At 48.9% G+C, this 21023-nt stretch overlaps 1 protein-coding gene across 2 annotated transcripts in view; it reads left to right on the top strand.

Annotated features, from left to right (window-relative positions):
• The first annotated feature begins 1862 nt into the window (after window positions 1-1862).
• Window positions 1863-21023, top strand: part of UPB1 (beta-ureidopropionase 1) — a 43671-nt gene continuing 24510 nt past the window's right edge. For both annotated transcript variants that reach the window (XM_026449420.1, XM_026449419.1), the window contains exons 1-5: window positions 1863-2225; window positions 9791-9962; window positions 11818-11905; window positions 18524-18618; window positions 20784-20945. In XM_026449420.1, the coding sequence (XP_026305205.1) occupies window positions 2116-2225; window positions 9791-9962; window positions 11818-11905; window positions 18524-18618; window positions 20784-20945 (627 nt within the window). In that variant the 5' untranslated portion in view covers window positions 1863-2115. The remainder of the gene's footprint in view (window positions 2226-9790; window positions 9963-11817; window positions 11906-18523; window positions 18619-20783; window positions 20946-21023) is intronic.

The following is a 21023-nucleotide window of genomic DNA, read 5'->3' on the forward strand; positions in this document are numbered from 1 at the left end:
TTGGCAGTGCCTTACACATAGAAAGTCCTCAGAGTTTGCATTCTTGAAAAGGCAGCTCCATCAGACACTAGAAACTGTCAGTTAACATTTATCAAAACAAGGAACAAAACTTTTGAATTAGTAGCCTAAACAAAATACCTGAAGTATTGTATGTGGCCCTACAGCACCTTTTTGTTTGTTTGTTTGCTTGCTTGTTTCTGGAGACGGAGTCTCACTCTGTCACCCAGGCTGGAGTGCAGTGGCACGATCTTGGCTCACTGCAACCTCTGCCCTCTGTGTTCAAGTGATTCTCCTGCCTCAGTCTCCCGAGTAGCTGGGATTACAGGCGCCTGCCACCGCAGCCAGCTAATTATTTATTTATTTATATATTTTGTATTTTTAATAGAGACAGGGTGTCACCATCTTGGCCAGGCTGGTCTTGAACTCCTGACCTCATGATCTACCCACCTCAGCTTCCCAAAGTGCTGGGATTACAGGCGTGAGCCACCGCACCCGGCCTTATAGCACTTATTTTTAATGTTAGTAGTTGATTCTAGATATAAATTAGCTCCCTTCGTGCTCATCTTACTTGCCTATTTTCTTTGAGATTGGGTCTCACTCTGTTGCCCAGGCTGAAGTGCAGTGGTAAGATCACAGCTAGGGAGCCTTGAAGTGCTGGGCTCAAGTGATCCTCTCACCTCAGCCTCCCAAGAAACAGGTGCACACCACCATGATAGGCTAATTTTTAAAAAATTATTTTGTAGATACAGGGTCTTGCTGTGTTACCCAGGCTGGTGTGGAGTTCCTGGCCTCAAACAATACTCCTTTCTTGGCCTCCTAAAGTGTTGGGATTACAGGCATGAGCCACCGTGCTGGCCTTTTCTGACTTTTAAACAACCCCGCAGCGTAATCTTTGCATTCCTATTTTACAGATAAAGCAACAGAAGCCTCCAGTGACTAAATAACTTTCCTGGGGGTCACAAGGTTTACAAGTGGCTAAATAGGATTTCTACGGACTGGTTCCTTCACCTGGCTGCCCACCGAGGTAAGCGGGCCTTACTGCCCTAACTCTCAACAGGACCCCAAAGAGGACGCTTCTTTGGTAATAGCAAACGGGGCTCTCACTCCTACCATCTCAGTGACAGTCTAAAGCGCACCCTACCCCAGGAAAGTGCCCATATTTGCGCGCGCACACACACGGCAGAGGGCAGGGCTGAAAGGGGGTCCTAGGGTGCAGGGGGCGCGCCCTTGCCCGGGGACCCCGCATTTTACAGTATTAGCTCCACGGAGGTGCATGTAACGGCAGGAGAGCAGCTACCTTCGGTTCCAACGCGGCCCCAAAGCCGGGGGTGGAAACGCACAGCCCAGGTGGTGGCCTGGACTCCGAGCCTGGCCCCTCGGGGGTTAAAACTCCCCAGACATAAAGGCTCCGGAGCGGACAGAAGTGCAGCCGCCGCGTCCCCATGGGAAACTCTCCGGTACCTTCCTCCGTAGTCCTGTGCGGGAGGCTGGCCCGGCCGGCTGCCCTGTGCTTCGGACTGGAGGTCGCCGGTCCGGAGGGGACCTGCCTGGCGGTTGCCGCTGCAACCATTTACCTCAGACCCGCGCCGCAGCCCCCCGATGCCGCGCCCAGGCTTCCCTGAAGACCTCTCCAGGGTCCGGCCCCCACACCAAGGGGGAGGTGAGGGGTGGAACTTGGAGGCACCCGCGCGAGGGCCCCTGAGGGAGGCGGGAGGGGACACCACTGTCCCACCTGTGGAGGGGCATGTCTCATCGTGTGCCAAAGGGGAGGCGAAGGGCAAAGGGCAGAAGGCAAGGGGCAAAGGGCAAGGGGGAATCCCTCCTCCCCCTACCCACGCGAGGCCCTGGAGCGCTGATTGGCGGTGTGCTGCGGAAGCGGCAAGAGGAACGTGTCTTGGCACGTGCCGAAGGAGCGCTAAAGGCCAGGGGCGGTCCCACTCGCGAAGCCCTGGAGGGCAGATTGGCTGCGCGAGGAAGGGGCGTGTCCCTACGTGAGCTGTGCCCGGAGCGAGAGTAAGAGATAAAAGGCCAGAGCGCCTGAGCAGGCTTGGGCACCTCCTCCCACTGCGGGCAAAGGGCAGGCAGGTCGTGCGGGGACACAAGGCCTGGCGGACCATGGCCATGGCCGGCGCTGAGTGGAAGTCGCTGGAGGAATGCTTGGAGAAGCACCTACCGCTCCCCGACTTGCAGGAGGTGAAGCGCGTTCTCTATGGCAAGGAGCTCAGGTCCGCAGCCCAGAGGCTAACTTATGGGATCTTGGGGCCACAGAGTGTGGGTCTCGGGGAGCAGGCAGGGAGGGCCTCAGGGTCTGAAGGGCTCAGGGGAGGCAGTGAGAAGTCCTGAGTTGGTGGGTAGAGACCATAGTAGGTCTTGATGGGACAACCCTGGGGTCCTTGGGGGTTGCAGAATCCTGGCGTGACCTTTACAAATCTCTTCTCCCCCACGTTGCCCGGAACTGGAAGGAAAAGGACAGGATTTTACTCTCCAGGGCTTTCTCTGTGGCCGTCCCAACCCTCCTCCATGGAGCCGGGCTTGTCTTCTGGGTGTCTGGCTGGATCACTGTCTCCAACCAGAGCACCCAGCAGGTGTACTGATTGTCCGGCCCAGACCATCCTTCCTGCTGTGACCTGACCTCTGGCTGACTCTTGGAAATAGAGGCTGTCTGCATTTAGTTGGCGAGGGAACGTTTCCCACTGGCAAGCTATGGGCGCTAGTTTTTCCACTCCCTGCAAGCTGTGTGCATCACCAGGACTTTGAGGGCTGTGTGCTGCTGGACACTGTGTCCACAAAGCTGAAAAAGATACTTTCCGGCCGGGCTCAGTGGCTCACGCCTGTAATCCCAGCACTTTGGGAGGCTGAGGCGGGCGGATCACGAGGTCAGGAGATCGAGACCATCCTGGCTAACACGGTGAAACCCCGTCTCTACTAAACATACAAAATATTAGCCGGGCGAGGTGGCGGGCGCCTGTAGTCCCAGCTACTTGGGAGGCTGAGGCAGGAGAATGGCTTGAACCCGGGAGGCAGAGCTTGTGGTGAGCAGAGATCACTGCCACTGCACTCCAGCTTGGGTGACAGAGTGAGACTCTGTCTCAAAAAAGAAAAAAGAAGAAAAAAAGAAAAGAGAAAGATACTTCCCCTTCCACTCTTGTTTCTCTTCAGTGCATTTCTTACCTGCAGCAACCAGAGGATCCCTTTAATATGTAAATCATATCCTGTTGGCCTGGCGCGGGGGCTCATGCCTATAATCCCAGTACTTTGGGAGGCAGAGGCGGGTGGATCACAAAGTCCAGAGTTTGAGATCAGCCTGGCCAATATGATGAAACCCTGTCTCTACTAAAAATACAAAAATTAGCTGGGCATGGTGTCACACACCTGTAGTCCCAGCTATTCGGGAGACTGAGGCAGGAGAATGGCTTGAACCCAGGAGGCGGAGGTTGCAGTGAGCCCAGATCGCGCCACTGCACTTCAGCCTGGGTGACAAGGCGAGACTCCGTCTCAAAAAAAAAAAAAAAAAAATCGTATCCTGTTGTTCCTTTGTGCATAAAACTCTGTAAGGAATTTCCTGGGCTCTTAGGATGAAATCCAAACTCTGACTGCATGCAGCCCCTGACTAATTCTCCTTCCACTTCCTTGCTCATTTGTGGGCTCCCTATCTCCCCGAGTCCAGCCAGTCTGCGGGCTCCATGACCTTGTGGCAGTGACCCTGCAGCAGGAACCAGAGCAGTTTACTGGTAACTGAAGGTGTTGATTGGATTGGTGGTTCCCAGCCACAGCTGCTATGGAGTTACTGCAGGGAGGCTAGACCTCAGATCCAAGGGTGTTTTCACAGCTAGTGGATGATGAAGTTAGAACAGCTGCTTTTTGGGAGTGAGGTAGTAGAGAACTTTGTCAGAAAGGGCTCTTCATATCCAAAGGGCTGGGTGACCTTTAAGGCCCCTCCCAGTGAATACACTCATGCTCCTATTTCCACTGCATCTGTAAAGACTAGTCCTTGAGAAGTGTCTTAGATTTGAGACTCCTAAGGAAAATGTCTTAAATAAAGCAAGAGGTGTCTTATGCTTCTAGGGATGGGAATTAGTTTATTCTAAGAGTGGGGTGGGCATGTCTTCCTGGTAAAAAAGACAGCATGTGGGTGCCAGGGAGAGAGAAAGGGGAAGAGTCTTAGGAGAAGATAGGTCAGTTTCCCATAAAGGTGATTGGCTGGGGCACATTCTGGAGAAGGACTGAGGTCAGCACATGCAAGAGGGATTTTATCTAAGCATTTGGGTCACTCCAGAGCAGGAGGGATGATGATAATTGCTGGTGAAATGGGAGACAGCTGTCTCTCTTGACCAATCACTGCCAGGCTTCATCCTAGGGCTCACAATAACTAAGTGGCTCCTTTTCCTACCCTCTTTTCTTGCTCTGTTCTTCTCAGCATTTAGCCCTTTCAGCTTTTATCCCTAAGGTATAAACCTTTGTACTTACTCTGTCCTTGCTAATGTGTGGGATTTGGCCATGAATGGCATTTCGAACTGAAGATAAAAAAATTACGGCTCATTTAAAAACTCTAATCCCACTTAAATTCCTATAAACTCCTCTAAGTCTGATTTGGACACAGCTACCTCTGTGAAGGTCCAGTGGACCTGAAGCCCTTAAGCCCCTCGGATCTGACTCCCAATGTGCTTCACACAAGACCACCTCTTCGCCCACTTACAATGCTTAGTAAATGTTTGCTCAGTGAATTAGCCAAATGGGCCTTTGCCTGTGGCCGATGAAATCCCCAGAGAACATCGACTTTCCATTTTAAGACAACCAGAACCAAGAAGCAGTCATTCAGTCAGCAAGCATTCATTGAGCACTTAGTCTTGGCCACTGGCACTGGGATAAGTCATGGTTCCTGCCCTTGAGGGCTTTCCATCTTTTGATGGTTGCCTTACACTGTGAGGAGGAGGCAGGGAGAGCTTGAGAGAGTTTGTGTGTTTGGGGTTGGAGGGACATCAGGAAGGCTTCCCAGAGCATCATGCCTGAGCTACATCCTAGGGGAGACAGCAAGGGTACATGTCCCCACATACCAGGGGACATGTCCATTTAGAGACTGTGTTTGTGAGAGGGTTAGTCATTGAGTGCTCTCCTGAGGAAGACCTGAGAGAGGAGGCAGGAGTGGCAGGTAGCTCTTAGGGTCTCTGAGGCAGCAGAACTGTGTCCCGATAATGGCAGAGCCTTTGAAGAGTTTGACCTGGTGGCTGAGCGAAGAATGACCTGGAATAAGGACTGGATAAGCTTAAATTTAAGGAAAGGAAAAAAGACTAGCCTGGAAAAAAGTAGGTGGAAGATGAGAGGCCTGATGTGAACAGAGTACCTGGGAGTGGAGAGACAGAAGGCTTCCAGAGGTTTCAGGGAGGTCAGTGGACAGTGAGCCAATGAGGATAACAGCTGTGGCAGTGAGGATCTTGCCGGCTTCTGGCTTGGACTCTCAGATGGCCGGTCGACTCATGTGATGAGGAGCATCTTTGGACAGGTTGCGTTTGAGTGTTGTTTAGTTCCTAGGGCTGCTGTAACAATTTATCACAAACTGGGTGGCTTGAAACAACAGAAACTTATTCTCACAGTTCTGAAGACCACAAGTATAAGACCAAGGTGTCAGCAGGGCCGTGTTCCCTCCAAAGATCCTAGGGGAGAATCCTCCCTTGTCTTTTCTAGCCTCAGGTGGCTCCTGGCTTTCCTTAGGTTGTGACAGCCAGTCTGCCTCTTTCTTGGCCTTCTCCCGTTGTCCCTGTATCTCTCTTGTGGTGTCTCTTGTCTTTGAGGAGGGTGCAGTAGCTCACACCTGTAATCTCAGCACTTTGGGAGGCCAGGGCTGGAGGACTGCTTGAACTCAGGAGTTTGAGACCAGCCTGAGCAACATGGTGAGACCCCATCTCTATAAAATGTTAAGAAAAACATAGCCAGGCATGGTAGCATGCACCTGTAGTCCTAGCTACACGGCAGGCTGAGGCAGGAGGATCACTTGAGTCTGGGAGGTTGAGGCTGCAGTCTAAGATCTCTCCTCTGCACTCCAGCCTGGGAGTCAGATCAAGGCCCTGTCTCAAACACATACACGTCTTTGAATTTGGAGCTTACTTGGATAATCCAGGATGATCTTGAGATCTTGATCTTAATTACGTCTGGGAAGACCCTTTTTCCAAATAAAATCACAATGACAGGTTCCAGGTGTCAGGATGGAGACACAGCTCAACCTGCTACAGTAGCTTCAGGGTGTGCAGGTGGAAATAACCCAGGGGCTATTCGCTATGTGGAGATGGGCCTCAGGTGGGAGAGGCTGGGCTTGTTGAGCTGCCCTGGAGATGGTCATTCCAGGTGGAGGAGGAGCAGATACAAAAGAGGGGACTGGAGAGAATGCTGGAAAACCCGGATATTCAAGGAGTCAGAGAAAGATACTTTGTGGGAGATTCTGGAGGTGAGGACTGTGGGGCAAGACAGGGAAAGAAGCATCAGATGGCTCAGAAATGTCTAGCGGGTGAGGACAGCAGGAAGTCTGCTGGATTTAGCCATGATAAGGCTGGTGGCAGTTCCTGAGATGGGGCCAGGAGGTGAGACCTGAGCTGACGGGGAAGTATGTGTGGAAGCTCCCTAGGCAGCAGGGAGAGAGAGCAAGTGAGTAAACATGTGGACATGTGTGGAGCACTGTCCCTCTTTCTCTTTCTTCCTCTCCTTCTCTCCCTCCCCAGTCCCCTTCTGTTGTTCAGTGGGAGAGACTCTTTAACAGCTTCAGTGATGGATATGGAGGTCTATAGGTACTAGTGAGGAAAGACGTCCAAGCTATGTGTATTAAGTGAAAAAGGCAAGTTGAAGAACAGAAAATACGGAATGATGCCATTGTATTTGTAATGCATACACATAGGAAAATAGGAAAGAAACATAAAACATTGTTAAGAAGGGTTGCCTCTGAGTTTTGGGACTAGGGGTGGGATAGAAAGGGGAATTTATTTTTTATTTTATACCTTTTCCCACTGTTTGATTCACCCCCACCATGAGCATGTGTTTCTTTTGTAAAAGAGCTCTAGTTTAATTATTTAAAGCACTGATGGTAAAGAGCCATCAGAGGTAGAAAGATGAAGTTCCAGAATTGAGAGGTTGCTGCGGAGGCAGGAACTTGGTGTCCTCTGGCGAGATCTGCCTGACCCTGGGTGGGAGAGGTGGGGGCCCTGAAGGGCATGGTGGGGCTAGGATGGGAAGTGATGGGCTTTACTCCTTGAAGTTTGAAGGAAAGCCCTGATGCGAGGAGGCCTCAGTAGCAGGGTAAGGGATAGAGGGTCTGAAAGCCAACTATAGGGACCAGGGCGGGCAGTGGCAGCATAAGGCCATCTGTGAGGTTGTGACTCATTTGCTGGTCTTGTCCTCCTGGGCAGTGGCTGATTGATTGATGCTTGTTTTAGTACTTTTGAGCTGCTATAACAAAATACCACAGGCTTCCCAGTACTTGTGGGCAATCACAGGGAGAAAAAGGAGAAGGGTCTGTGTGTCTGTTTCCCCAAAGGCCTGTGGGCCTGGTAGCTGGATGGCCTTTTGGGAATGTCCTAGTGAGCCCTGTCCTCAGCCTGTGGTCTCACATCAGGAAGATGTCAGGTGGGAGAGCTCTTGTCTGAGTGTGCAAACCTGGCTGTAACCAACACCTGGCTGTGGTCGCTCTCCCTGTCTTAAACCACATAAATTTATTCCTCACGGTTCTGAATGCTATCAAATCCAAGATCAAGGTGCCACAGCAGATCTGGTGTCTGGTGAGGACCCACTTCCTGGTTCGTAGATGGTGCCTTCTCACTGTGTGCTTACATGGTACAGGAAGCAAGCACCCCCTCTCAGGGCGTCTTTTAAAAAAGCACTAATCCCATTCATGAGGACTCTACCCTCATGACCTAATCACCTCCCAAAGAACCCTATCACATTGGAGATTAGGATTTCAACATATGGCTTTGGGGCAGACATAAGTATTCAGTCCATCCCAGTGGTCCACTGCATCTCCCGTACCAGGCCTTTCGGTGGACACAGCACATCATTGACTGTGTCTGCACAAGGTATGGCTTGAGAGTTGGTTAGGTTCTCCAGATGAAGCTGTGTAGGATGTGGTGATGGACTGTCTTGGATAATGAAAGGGCAGAGAGGCCTAACAGGTGGTGCCCAGATAGTAGACAGGAGTGGCTGGGAAGAGGTAGAGCCCCAAAGGTGGCTGTCCTGGAGGGTGGAGCGGCCTCTCCTGTATCGCCTTGGCTTAGAATGAGCTCGCAGGGAGCTGGGGATGAGGAGGTGGGCAGCCTCGGGGCTGGCCAGGCGGAGACACCACTTGGGGGAAGAAGGGTAGGTAATGGAGATTATGCATGGTGGGAAGATGGGGAGAGAGACTTCAGCTAGGTGATGGTTATAGCCATGTTTCCACACCCAAGACGAGCTCTTCACCTGACATCTTCCTGCTGTGAGACTACAGGCTGAGAGGCCAGGCAGAGCTCACCAGGACACTCTCAAAGGGCTGTCTGGCTCCCAGGCCCACAGGCCTTCGAGGAAATAAACACATAAACCTTGCTCCTTTTTCTCCCGGTGTCTACCCACACACATATCCTGGAAAGTTGCGTGATTATGTCCACCAGAGGGGATTTGCCCTGAGGCTGAGGCCTGCAGGAGCGCCCTTCCGCTGGAGGGTGGGAGGGCTGTCTAAGGCAGTCACAGCAAGGAGAGGCACGGTGTGGGCACTGCTGCTATTTCTAACCTGCTGGAGTGAAGGGAACCTTGACTACTTGAAAAGCAGGCTGATTGTCAGGGGCGGAACCGAACTCAGAGCTGTCAGGGCCATCACATGGAAAGTGCCTGGCAGGGGGCGGCGACAGGGGGCTTGGGCTGACAGGGCTGTGATTTTGAAAGAAATGTCTCTAAGAAAGTGATTTAAAGTAGGAGAGAAATATTATTATTAGATAATGGCTGTCAGGTTATTTTTTGATGTGTTTTCTGGGTATTTCATAATCATCTTGCCCTTAGATGGTAAGCTCTTCCTGGTCAGGGGCCGTGTCCCATCGCATGCCTCTATGGGTTTCACCTCTGGGTGTGCAACAGGCATCAGGAGTTATTTGCTGTTCGGCCAATGGTCACTTCAGTGAAGTGTTTTATAACTAATTCTCTAGCCTTTGTTAATAAACTACAAATGTGGATGAGCATTTAGGGCTTCCATCTGAACACCTGGGCCCCACCAAGCCCACCCAACACCAGGTGTGGAACTGGCCTCCCCCAGCAGAAGCAGCAGGACAGAGTGGCCAGGGTCTTTATTCACCACAAGGTCATCCATATGGTCCCAGGTCATGGCCTCTCCAACCAGCCTGTCTCCTGAGCCTCATTTTCCAAGCCCTTCTCTGCTCCCACAACCTGCCTCACACTGTAGGCTCAGCATAGCCCTGATTTTGGTTCAGAAACACTTTTGAGAATCTATTCCCTCCTTTCTGTGCTGACTGCCAGGACTTTAATTCCTACCCTGATTTCAGCAAGTCTAAACACCAACCTCTTGACTGGCTTCCCTGTTGCCAGGCCTAACTGTGCTGCCTCTCTGCTGAGGTCTCCCTGCCAACTGCAGGTAAAGTCCAGGTTCAGTGTAGTGTTCGGTCATGGCTGGACTCCCCTGCTCCCCAGCTCCCTTGGGCCCTGGCACTGATCACCTTCTAGCCAGGACATCCTCACCTCTTTGATAAATAACTACAGGAAATGGGAGAGGGATTTTAAGTGGAACAGACTGCATCAAAATCACTTTCCCTCTTCTTTCCTGCCCATCTAGGAAACTTGATCTGCCCAGGGAAGCTTTCGAAGCCGCCTCCAGAGAAGACTTTGAACTGCAGGGATATGCCTTTGAAGCGGCGAAGGAGCAGCTGAGACGACCCCGCATTGTGCATGTGGGGCTGGTTCAGAACAGAACCCCCCTCCCCGCAGATGCACCTGTCGCAGAACAGGTACAGACTCTTTTGACCATAATAAATACACAAACGGGGTTGTGGCTCGCCCTTTGGAGCACACCCGCAGACCCTGGCTGGCCACATACTCCAGGTCTGCAGGCTTGGATCCCTTGAGCAGTAGCAGAGATGCTCCTGCCCTGGCCTCCCCACAGCCCTCCAGCCTGCATCTCTGGCTCTTCTGCCTTCTTGTTCTTATTCTGTCTCTCTCTCCTTCTCTCTGATCTTTCCACTTCTTTCCAGCTATTGATCTGAAGCTCCATTTGCCAACCAGGAGGGTGCCCTTTTGGCCTGCTTGTGCTCTCCACGGGACGCTGCCTCTCAGCTGCCTGCCAAGAGGCAGCCAGCCAGCACACACTGGTCAGGACCGTCTGTCCATGTGTTCTTCTGCCTTAATCCTCAGGGCGGGGACTCGCTATACCCAGAAGTCTGTCAGCTGTGGTACCTGCGGGCTTACAGGAATAGATAGGCATTTGCTTATGACCTCAGAGTTAGTAAATAAAGGTGACAGCATCTTGTATCTCCCTAAAAAAAAAAATACTGTCACAGGCACAGGTGGTTTGTTTTATACACTTCTCCACAGCATTCCTCCAGCTGCTCAAACTTTCAGGGATTTCCCTATACAGGTTTCCTCAGGATACAGGGTGTTTGAGGATTCTTAGGGATTCTGGAGAAACCTAAGGTCTCTTGGATTCCAGGTTTGGTTCTGCATCATGATTCACATTGGTCCTTCTTTTCCTTTTGTTGGATTCACAGATGTCTGGTTCTCAGTTCCCTCACTTTTTGTGTCTGGATTCTTGTTCTGTGGATATGTCCCCTCTATCATCCCAGACTGTCAAGTCGTAGGACCAGCTATGTTTTTTTCACCCACACAGTTAGCAAAAAGCTTTGCTAACGCCAAGCAAATGTGTATTTGTGGGGTTGATGCTGTCAGCAAATATCCACAAAGCCGTGGGGTACACAGCCTCTCAAAAGAGGAGACTATAGGCCTTGTAAAGAGTTTGTGCACTCTGGGTTTTCAGCCTGGTTCCTTTGGTCTGTCTTTGAACAAACACTTTTGAATGTCTCCTGGGAGCCAGGCATTGTGCCAAGGACAAGTAGACGATGAGGTTGCTTTCTTCCTATCCCTAAGGAACCTGTGGGGTCCTAGGAGTGACAAAACACCAGAGGAAGAGTGGCACACAATGAAAGCAGTGGCACACGATGGCTCCCGAAGGCCAGGGGATGCCGAGTTACCTTAACACTTGGCCCACAACTGTGAGAGTCTGCAGAGGCCCACAGAGGGGCGACACGTGACATAGATAACACCTCCAGGAAGATTAGGTGGGAGGAGGGAAGTACATTCCTGGCCCAGGGCACAGCACACACCAAAGCACAGGGATTTAAAAGAGCTAGAGAGGCGAGGCATTCCATGATAGGATACACACAGGATAAGTAGAACAAGTAGGATAAGTGCGGGACAAGGCTTGCCTCTGAAGGCAGGACAGTGGAGAGCGGAGTCCCAGGCCAAGGGGATGGTTGACCTGGGAGATGGTGTGAGCGTGGGTCCTGAACCAGAAGCAGCACCATCCTCATCCCTGCCTCTCAGCAACCCCACAGGTCAGGTGGCAGTCTCCCCATTACCAGATGAGGAAACTGAGGCAGTGTCAAAGTGTCTGTGACCCCAGAGCCTCTGCACCTCCAGCTTTTCATGCAGATTTTGGACATCAGGAGATAACCAAATATAGAACCTCCCCACCCTACTCCTCATACCTGCCCAGGTGGGCATTGATTGTTCCATATGCATTAGGATGAGATCCTAAAAATTGCCTTACCAATAGAACTAAATGGATTCTAATCCTTTTTAAATTCTCAGGTCTCTGCCCTTCATAGACGCATAAAGGCTATCGTAGAGGTGGCTGCAATGTGTGGAGTCAACATCATCTGTTTCCAGGAAGCATGGAGTGAGTCTTTTTTATGGTGCTTTCTCTGCTGCCTTCAAACAATTGTGTATTCTCTCCATGTTGCCAAGAGTGTCTGCTGCCTGACTTTTAAAGAATCTCCTTTGTTTTCTCATCCATGGAAAGGTTTTCTGTCCACATCACCAGGAACCCCGGCCTTCCTACTGTTACGCACCAGGCTGTTGTCTGAGCCCATCAGTTTTCCCACATCGTTCTGAATCCATTCACTCCTCCCCATCTCTCTACCACCACCTGGTCCAAGCCTCTGGCAGCCCACCCCTGACTTTTGTAATTCCCTCTGGCTGGTCTCCTGTGCCCTCCTAACCAGGACTTCTTTACCTTCAGCTCTCAGCCCAGAGCCAGCCCCCCTATCTAAACATTTCTTGCACCATGTACTTTTGTGGTTTTTATTTTTATCAGAGTTATACATGCTCATAGTTTAGAGTCAGGTGGGTCTACAAGGTCTGTTACCAAAAAATAGCTGTTATCCCCAGCATCAACACTGAGCTAGTTCCTTTGGAATTTACCTTTGTTAGTGTTGCTACTTCCTAATTTTTTAGTTTTGCATCACCTATTGACTTCCCCCTATGGAATACGTCAGTGTTAGCCCTTTCCTGCCTCCTCCTGGCCTTTCAACATACATGTGTCCTTGTTCTTCTATCCCCCCAGCCGTTTTGTCAACTTGGATTCCTTTTTCTTTTTTTTTGAGACAAGGTCTTACTCTGTCACCCAGGCTTGGAGTGCAGTGGTGCAATCATAGCTCACTGCAGCCTTGACCCCAGGCCCAAGCAATCCTCCCACCTCAGCCTCCCAAGTAGTTGGGACCACAGGTGCACACCATCATGCCCAGCTAATTGAAAAACAAAACAAAACAAACAAACAAAACTTTGTAGAGATGGAGATCTCACTATGTTGCTCAGGCTGAACTTTGATTTCTTTTCCTGAATTATTTTCTGTTTTCCCTAGAGTTTGCTTCGTTTTCTACTTGCCACGCATTCAACCTCAAACTTTCTATCAATTCCTAAATCTCCTTAATGTGTTTTAGACGCATCAAACAGTCTATCAGTTTCATTTCCTCCAAGGAATCTGCCCCGGAGCCTTGTGACTGCTGTGGGCTGAATCAGGTGCCCCCTCTGCTGGCCACACAGTTGTCCTGGGATCCCCCCTCACCATCACTCTGGGGAATCCCTTTGCCTTGCTCTTGTGTTTCTCTGTTCCCACAGCTTCGTCTTTCTTGGTTTATGCCCTCATTTTAGTAGTGTAGTGTGGTAGATCCTTATAGATTTATGTTGCCTCAGCATTCATGTTGAATACAAGTTTAACTCTGTCATACCAGAGGCAGGGCTCAGTCACCCTGGACACAGTTTCCAGTTCTACGCCACACCCAAATGGCTCAAGCCAAGTGGCCAGAGGTAAGAACTTAAGAGACCTCTCTCCCGCCAGCCACCTGGGCTGTCCACTTTCCTGCTGCTTCCTTTAAATGGACCATCCAGGCATTTGGCCATTAACTTAAGGTGACCACATCTTAGTCATTATGTGTACTGCTAGTTGGCCCACACTCTCTCTGACTCTTCATTTCTGCCTCATCTGACCTGGGGACAGAGGACTGCCCTTCTGACTCATGGCACTCTCCTTGCCTAGGATCTGTAAGTAAAAATCTTCAAACTTGTTTCCTATTGCGATGGTGTGTTGAATTTGCACCTTCCATGAGAAGAACCAGGGGCTGCCCCGGGCTGGGTTTTCCCTGGGATAAGTTGGACTCCTAGTGCCAGAGTGGTAGTCAGGCAGGGACAGGTCAGGCAAGAGCCACACAGCATCTACCAGTATAAACAAGTTTCACGTATGAGGGACCACCGGTCACAGGTTGGACAGACAGGCATTAGGCTGTCCACCATGTACAAGATGTATCCTGTGAAAGGCACACTGTAGAGACCACGTCCAGCTCCCTTCATTTCCTGTTACTGCTGGGTTGCCAGCTGCTCTGGTACTGGAGCCCCCATTTAGCTAGGGACTCTCAGAATCAGTAGTTCCCTGAGGAAGAACACATCAGAGGTAAACTTTTTGAGGCCTTGCCCATCTGAAAATATGTTCCTTCTACAATTTTCTTGATAGTTTGGTTAAGCATCAAATTTTAGGTTAGAAATCATTTTCCTTCAAAAGTTTGAACACACGTTGTTCCATTGTCTTCTAGTTTTGGGGCATTGTTGAGTAATCCACAGCCATTTAAATTTGTGACCCATTGTCTATGATTTGTTTTTCTCTGGAAGACTGGAGGAGTTTCTCTTTTTCACCACTACTCTACAATTTCATAATGACACTCAATTGTGCATATCTATTTTAATCCACTCTTGGCACTTAGTGGGTTCTTTTAGTCTAGAAACTTGGATTCTGACGCTCTAGGAAATTTTCTTGCATTATGTCATTCATTCATTATTTTCTCCTCTTTTTTCTCTTTCTAGACAGTCCTACTATTAGGATATGGGAACCCTGAACTAGTATCCTAATTTTGTTGTGTATTTCCTCCTATTTTTTTTTTTTTTTTTTGATACATGGTCTTACTCTATTACTGAGCCTGCAGTACAGTGGTGCAATCACAGCTCACTGCAGCCTCGACCTCCCAGGATCAAGCAATCCTCCTGTCCCAGCCTCCCGAGTAGCTGGGACCATAGATGCATGCCACCACACCTGGCTAATTTTCTTGAATTTTTTTTTTTTTTGTAAAGATGAGATCTCACTGTGTTGCCTGGGCAGGTCTCAAATTCCTGGGCCCAGGCAATCCTCCCACCTTGGCCTCCCACAGTGCTGGGATTACAGGCGTGAGTCATTGCGCCCGGCCCTTAACTGCTTCTTAAATAGACCTTTGACCAGTCCTTGTTTATCATCCTTCCCTGCTTCCCCACCTGGGTCCTGAGCTTTGGATAAGCAGGAGACCTTCTCTACTGCTAGCGGACTCTGTTTTCTCTGATCTGCTGAGAGATTTGCCTGCATCTCTCTGCCTTCCTGTTTCCCCTCCCTCAGTGCCCGGTCCTTGTGGGTATATGCCTTTGCATGAACATTGCTTTCCTGTCATGTTGATAGGGTTTCAGGAAAAAACATGTGTCTGTGTCCCAGAAGTTCATGTCGTTTTCCTATTTTTTGTTACCTTTGTACTCTCACTCTTCATTAGACCATGAGTCTAGCACAGGTACCCCTCCTTTGTGGGGCCCTGGGGACTCCCCCAGGCAAAGCTGACCACTCTGTACTGCCAGGTTTTGTGGCCGCACCAGGTTCTAATTCATCTCCTTCCCTCTAGTCTGGCAGTGCCTGAGGGCCAGGTGTTGGGTCAATGCATGTGGAATCCTGTCCCCTCTAGTTGAAGAACTGTAGTGGGGACTTTGCAGCCAGCCTCACCCAACCCCCCTTCCACATCCTTCTTTTGAAAGTGTGTTTACATTAGAGTGGTTGTGTAAACAGGAAAAGAAGCCGTTTATTCTCTGGGGGCAATTGACTCACTCCTAATGCTCTGAAAGCTGAGAATTAATGGTCATTAAGGAGCATTTTTGTTTTCAACAGCTTTTCTGTTGGCTTCCTTAAAATAATTTATCTCTCTTCACAGAAGGCGAGCCTGGGGAGCCTTGAGCGTGGTACCAAGGCCCCCAGGGCTGTTGCTGGCAGTGCCTACCACCTGCTCGGCAAGGTGGTGGTGGTGCCATTGGTGAGATATTTACTGTGGTACTCTTAGGACCAGGCTTCCTGGGACTGGAAGGAATTGAGAGGCTGAGGCTTCTCTTCCTTCTCTGTGAAATAAAGGGGGTGACACCTGCTTAGGGATGTTGGAGATGAGCTGCTTATTATGAATACAAGAGTTATAAAGAAACAATTTTTAGGCAACTAGAAAGGAGTAAAAGGAGTAAAGGTTCTCAGTGGAAATTTTCCTGTAATAAGAAGCAACCCCTGAACCATTTCTTTTCTAACCGAACAGGTGGCTTAAAGAGCCATGCCAGCAAGCTTTGATATGCAAATGCAAGCAATTAGAAACTAGGTCCACCCAACATGGCCAACATGGTGGTTCCTGTCCTCTTCTCTTTGTCACCACCTGTGCCAAGTGTCATGACCACCTCCAGATAACTCACACATGTTCAGGACATCATGGCAGCTCAGCTCACATTTGCATATTAAAGGACTAAGGTGGGAGGGCTAGGTTTTTTGCAGGCTACTTGAATGTCACACCTGGTCAAACCAATCCCCTGGGCCCTATGCAAATCAGACCCCACCTCCTCCAGCCTCCCAATATAACCAACCACAGAGGGAAATCTGCTGGGGTGGGCCCTTGGAACCTTTGGCTATGTTCCCAGTGCTGCTCTACAGCCCAGCCACACGGAAAGAAAGAAAGAAAGAAAGAGAGAGAGAGAGAGAGAGAGAGGGAGAGAGGGAGAGAGGGAGGGAGGGAGGGAGGAAGGAAGGAAGGAAAGAAAGAAAGAAAGAAATGGACTTGGGTTATTGTGAGGTGGGAGATCTACAGAGTATACTGAATTAGTCCAGACAAGGAATTCAGTTCTCCAGATCGAAAAAGAAAAAGACGAATAGCCCAGGAGGAAATAGGCAAAGGGTATGAACAAAAAAATGTAGGGAAGGAATCTAGACTGGCTGGTGAATGTGTGGTGAAGGACTCAGCCTCACTGGGGATATGGGAGACATTTACTCACAGTGAGGCACTGTTCACACCAGCCGACTGGCAGGTACTAAAGGTAACTCCACGCGCTGCAGATATCCATGTGTGGCTGGGCTGTAGAGCAGCATAGGGCACACAGCCAAAGGTCCCAAAGGCCCACCCCAGCGGATTTCCCTCTGTCCCCTGCATAGGAGACTGCTCTGAACCTGGTGTGCATGGAGATGACCGGCATCTTTGAACTGTTACTCTGTGTCTATATACCTACTGTTTGGAGAAAAAAAAAAAAAAAAGTCAAACAAAAACCAATGAGTTGAATGAAATTTTCTACCAAATTAGCCCCCTGGTGGGGCCTGGCCAGAGATCATGAGAATAAGAGCATTAATCCTTGCAGATGTTCATCCTGTTCAGTGGTTCCCAAACTTTTTGTGGGATCATTAATGAGTAGCTTTTTTTATTTCTGAAGGAACCTCCTTGTCACTAGGAAGAGGGAGGGTCCCAGTGTCATCCCCAGTGGCCTTCTGATATTTTCCCCAAGGAGTGAATGGAGCTCCTGCCACCCTGCAGAGTAGCCAACAGCAGGAGATCTACTGGTTGGGAACTTTGGCAATTAAAAACTTTTTGTGTGTGTGGCATATAGATATACATAACAATATTTACCATTTTAACCATTTTTAAGTGTATAGTCTGTGGCATTAAATACATTCATGTTGTTGTGCAACCATCATCACCGTGATCTCCAGAACTTTTCTCATCATTCACAATTGGACACCCCTACCCATTAAACAGTAACTCCCAATTATCCCCTCTTCTGACCTCTGACAGCTATTCTACTTTCTGTCATTAAGAATTTGATTACTCTAGGCCGAGTGTGGTGGCTCATGCCTGTAATCCCAGCACTTTGGAAGGCTGAGGTGGGCAGATCACCTGAGGTCGGGAGTTCAAGACCAGCCTGACCAACGTGGAGAAACCCCATCTCTACTAAAAATACGAAATTAGCTGGTCATGGTGGCGCATGCCTGTAATCCCAGCTACTTGGGAAGGCTGAGGCAGGAGAATGGCTTGAACCTGGGAGGGGGAGGTTGCGGTGAGCCAAGATCGTGCCATTGTACTCTGGCCTGGGCAACAAGAGCAAAAACTCTGTCTCAAAAAAAGAAAAAAAAGAATTTGACTACTCTAAATACCTCCTATGAGTAGACTCCTACAACATTTGTTTTGTATCTTAGCACATTCTTAAAGGTTCATCCTTGTAAGCATGTATCAGAATGTCTTCCCTTTTTAAGAGGGCTGAATAATACTCCATTGTGTGTATATACACCACATTTTACCTATCAGTTCATCTGTTGATAAGACACTTGGGTTGTTTCCATCTTTTGGCTATTGTGAATAATGTTCCTATAAACATGAGTGTGCAAATATCTGTTCAAGTCCCTGCTGCAATTGTTTTTAAGACTTTGGGAGGCCAGGCGTGGTGGCTCACGCCTGTAATCCCAGCACTTTGGGAGGCAAGGCGAGCGGATCACGAGGTCAGGAGATCTAGACCATCCTGGCGAACACGGTGAAACCCCGTCTCTACTAAAACTACAAAAAAATTAGCCGGGTGTGGTGGTGGGTGACTGTAGTCCCAGCTACTCGGGAGGCTGAGGCAGGAGAATGGCGTAAACCCGGGAGGCAGAGGTTGCAGTGAGCTGAGATCTGGCCACTGAACTCCAGTCCCGGCGACAGAGCGAGACTCCGTCTCAAAAAAAAAAAAAAAGACTTTGGGAAAGACATTTGGCCCAGCCCCTCGTTTTGCCATGAAGCCCAGAGGTAAGGGCTGCCTAGTGCCCACAGCCAGGAACAGGACCCGGAAGCCAGGCCGTGGCACTCCTGAGACTATATTCTCATGCAGTGACCACCTGCTGCTGGGCTGAGGAGCCCCCCTCAGAGGCTGTGCATGCTGGATATAGTTCTGCCCTTTCTCCTATTTATAGCTATGCCCTTTGCCTTCTGTACGAGAGAGAAGCTGCCTTGGACAGAATTTGCTGAGTCAGCAGAGGATGGGCCCACCACCAGATTCTGTCAGAAGGTAAGACATTAACTGCGCCTCTGGCAGCAGCTGCCAAATATGTGCAAGTCACAGAGCATGTCCACAACTGCTGGGTTTGGCCTTTCACCATGGAAAATGCGCCTGTTTGGTGCTTGTTTTGCTAGATGAGATTAGATAAGACTATTTGCCACTTTTTTTTTTTTAGCGTACTCTTAAAATTGGAGAGTGTAAGGCTCCAGAAGGGCCATTAGTAGCATTTTCAGGCAAGGGAGCTGCAGCCCAGGGAGGGTGGTCGGAGGTGACTTTTGTAGCAAGTCCCGCAGCTGGCAAGTGGCAGAGCTGGCATTCAGGGACCAGAGAAGCCAGTTCCTCATCCAGAGCTCTGCAAGCTGCACTGCAGTTTGCTTGAGTCACAGAAGCTTCGATGCATGGCCTGTGTCTCATCAGCGTACAAATTGGTTTTGATTTTTCTTCATTAAAACCTCATAATGTATGTCGTATGATCCCATTTATATAAACTGTCCAGAATAGGCAAATCCATAGAGACAGAAAGCAGATTAGTGGTGGCTAGAGGCTGGGGTGAGGGAGGAAGGGAGTGACTGCTAATGGGTACAAAGTTTCCATTTAGGGTGATGAAAATCTTCTAAAATTAGATGGTGGTGAAGGCTGGACAACTCTGTGAATATCCTGAATACTACTGAATTGCACGCTTCAAAAGAGCGACTCCTTGTTCTGCTCTTTCCCACCTCTCACTACTGTACTTGACCAATCTTAAAGTGAATCTTATGCTGTGTGAATTATATCTTAATAAAACTGTTACCAGAAAACCCATGAGGTGACGAATGGTCATTTATCCTTATTTTCACCTCTAACAAAAGAACTCTTTTCATTTCTTTGTATTCTCTTTCAGGTTTTATATATACACTTAGGGGCTTTTGGAGCAGAGCTATAATCATGATGACTTTATCAATACTCATTTGTGATTCCAAGTATCGGTGTTCTTAGGCTGTAAAGGAAAAAAATCTCTCATTCACCAGGTTGTTGATTTCTTGCTATGGAAAAAAGAGGAAGGAGACTGGTTAGGGGACTTTTGCAGATGATAAGCCTGAGCCAGGGCTGGAGGAAGAGGGTGAAAGAGCTGGTGCCGAGACACTCTGCTTCCACAGGGACCTGAGGCTGCCCTTAGCGTGGCTCCTAGTGTTGCCTTCAGAGCATGCCTCTCCCCTGTCCTGTTAAGGCCAGAGATCATGATGGCTAATTAGAGTAGAGGACAAATGACCCACTGGGCTGCTCATCCTGTGGTCACCAGGGATTGATGTTCTTACTTGAGACAAAAGGAATTTGATGCCAAAGAAATTTATTTTTGGTATAGATAAGAAGTTTGATTATTCTTTTTATTCTCTTTTAAAGTGGTGATATATATGTATATATAGTACCATTTTAACCATTTTTAAGTGTACAGTTCAGTAGTGTAAAGTATATTCACGTTATGCAGATCTCCAGAACTTTTGCATCTTGCAAATCTGACTCTATCCCGTTAAACAATAGCTCCCCGTTCCCCCAGTCCCTGGCAACCACCATTCTATTAATATTGTACTTTCCATTTCTGTGAATTTGACTACTCTAAATACCTTACACAAGTGGAATCATACAGTATTTGTCTTTTGGGGACTGACTTGTTTCATTTAGCATAATATCGTCAAGGTTCATCCATGTGTAACACAGAACCATGGCATCTAAGGCTGGATGATACTCCGTTGTGTGGATGTGCCACATTTCGTTTATCCATTCACCCATTGATGGGCACTTGGGTTGCTCCCACCTCTTTGCTATTGTGAATAATGCTGCAATGAATATGCGTTTGCAAATCTCTTTGAGACCCTGCTTTCAATCCTTTTGGATGTATACCCAGGATTAGGATTGCCAGATCAAATGGTAATTCTTGTTTAATTTTTTGAGGAACTCCCATATGGTTTTCCAGAGCAGCTGCACCATTTTACTATACCACCAACTGTGCACAGGACAATATGATTCTTATTTAGCAAAGCATGGACATCAGGGTATTTAGTGTTCCAAACAACAAATGCAAGTGATTGCTCTGACCCAAGCCTAATGATTTAGTAGGATCATTAAATTCTTCTTCAATAAAAAACTACAACAATTGGTTTGAAAGTGGGACTCTGCTATATTTATCATTTTTCCAGCTGGCGAAGAACCATGACATGGTGGTGGTGTCTCCCATTCTGGAACGAGACAGCGAGCATGGGGACGTTTTGTGGAATACAGCCGTGGTGATCTCCAATTCCGGAGCAGTCCTGGGAAAGACCAGGAAAAACCACATCCCCAGAGTGGGTGATTTCAATGAGGTGAGCCACCCATAAGATGAATAACCAGCCCTGTTCACTTGCCTCTCTCTGTGTTGTAGATCTCTGTGGGACTTTCCA

Source organism: Piliocolobus tephrosceles, chromosome 19, assembly GCF_002776525.5.
Source record: "Piliocolobus tephrosceles isolate RC106 chromosome 19, ASM277652v3, whole genome shotgun sequence".
NCBI lineage: Eukaryota > Metazoa > Chordata > Mammalia > Primates > Cercopithecidae > Piliocolobus > Piliocolobus tephrosceles.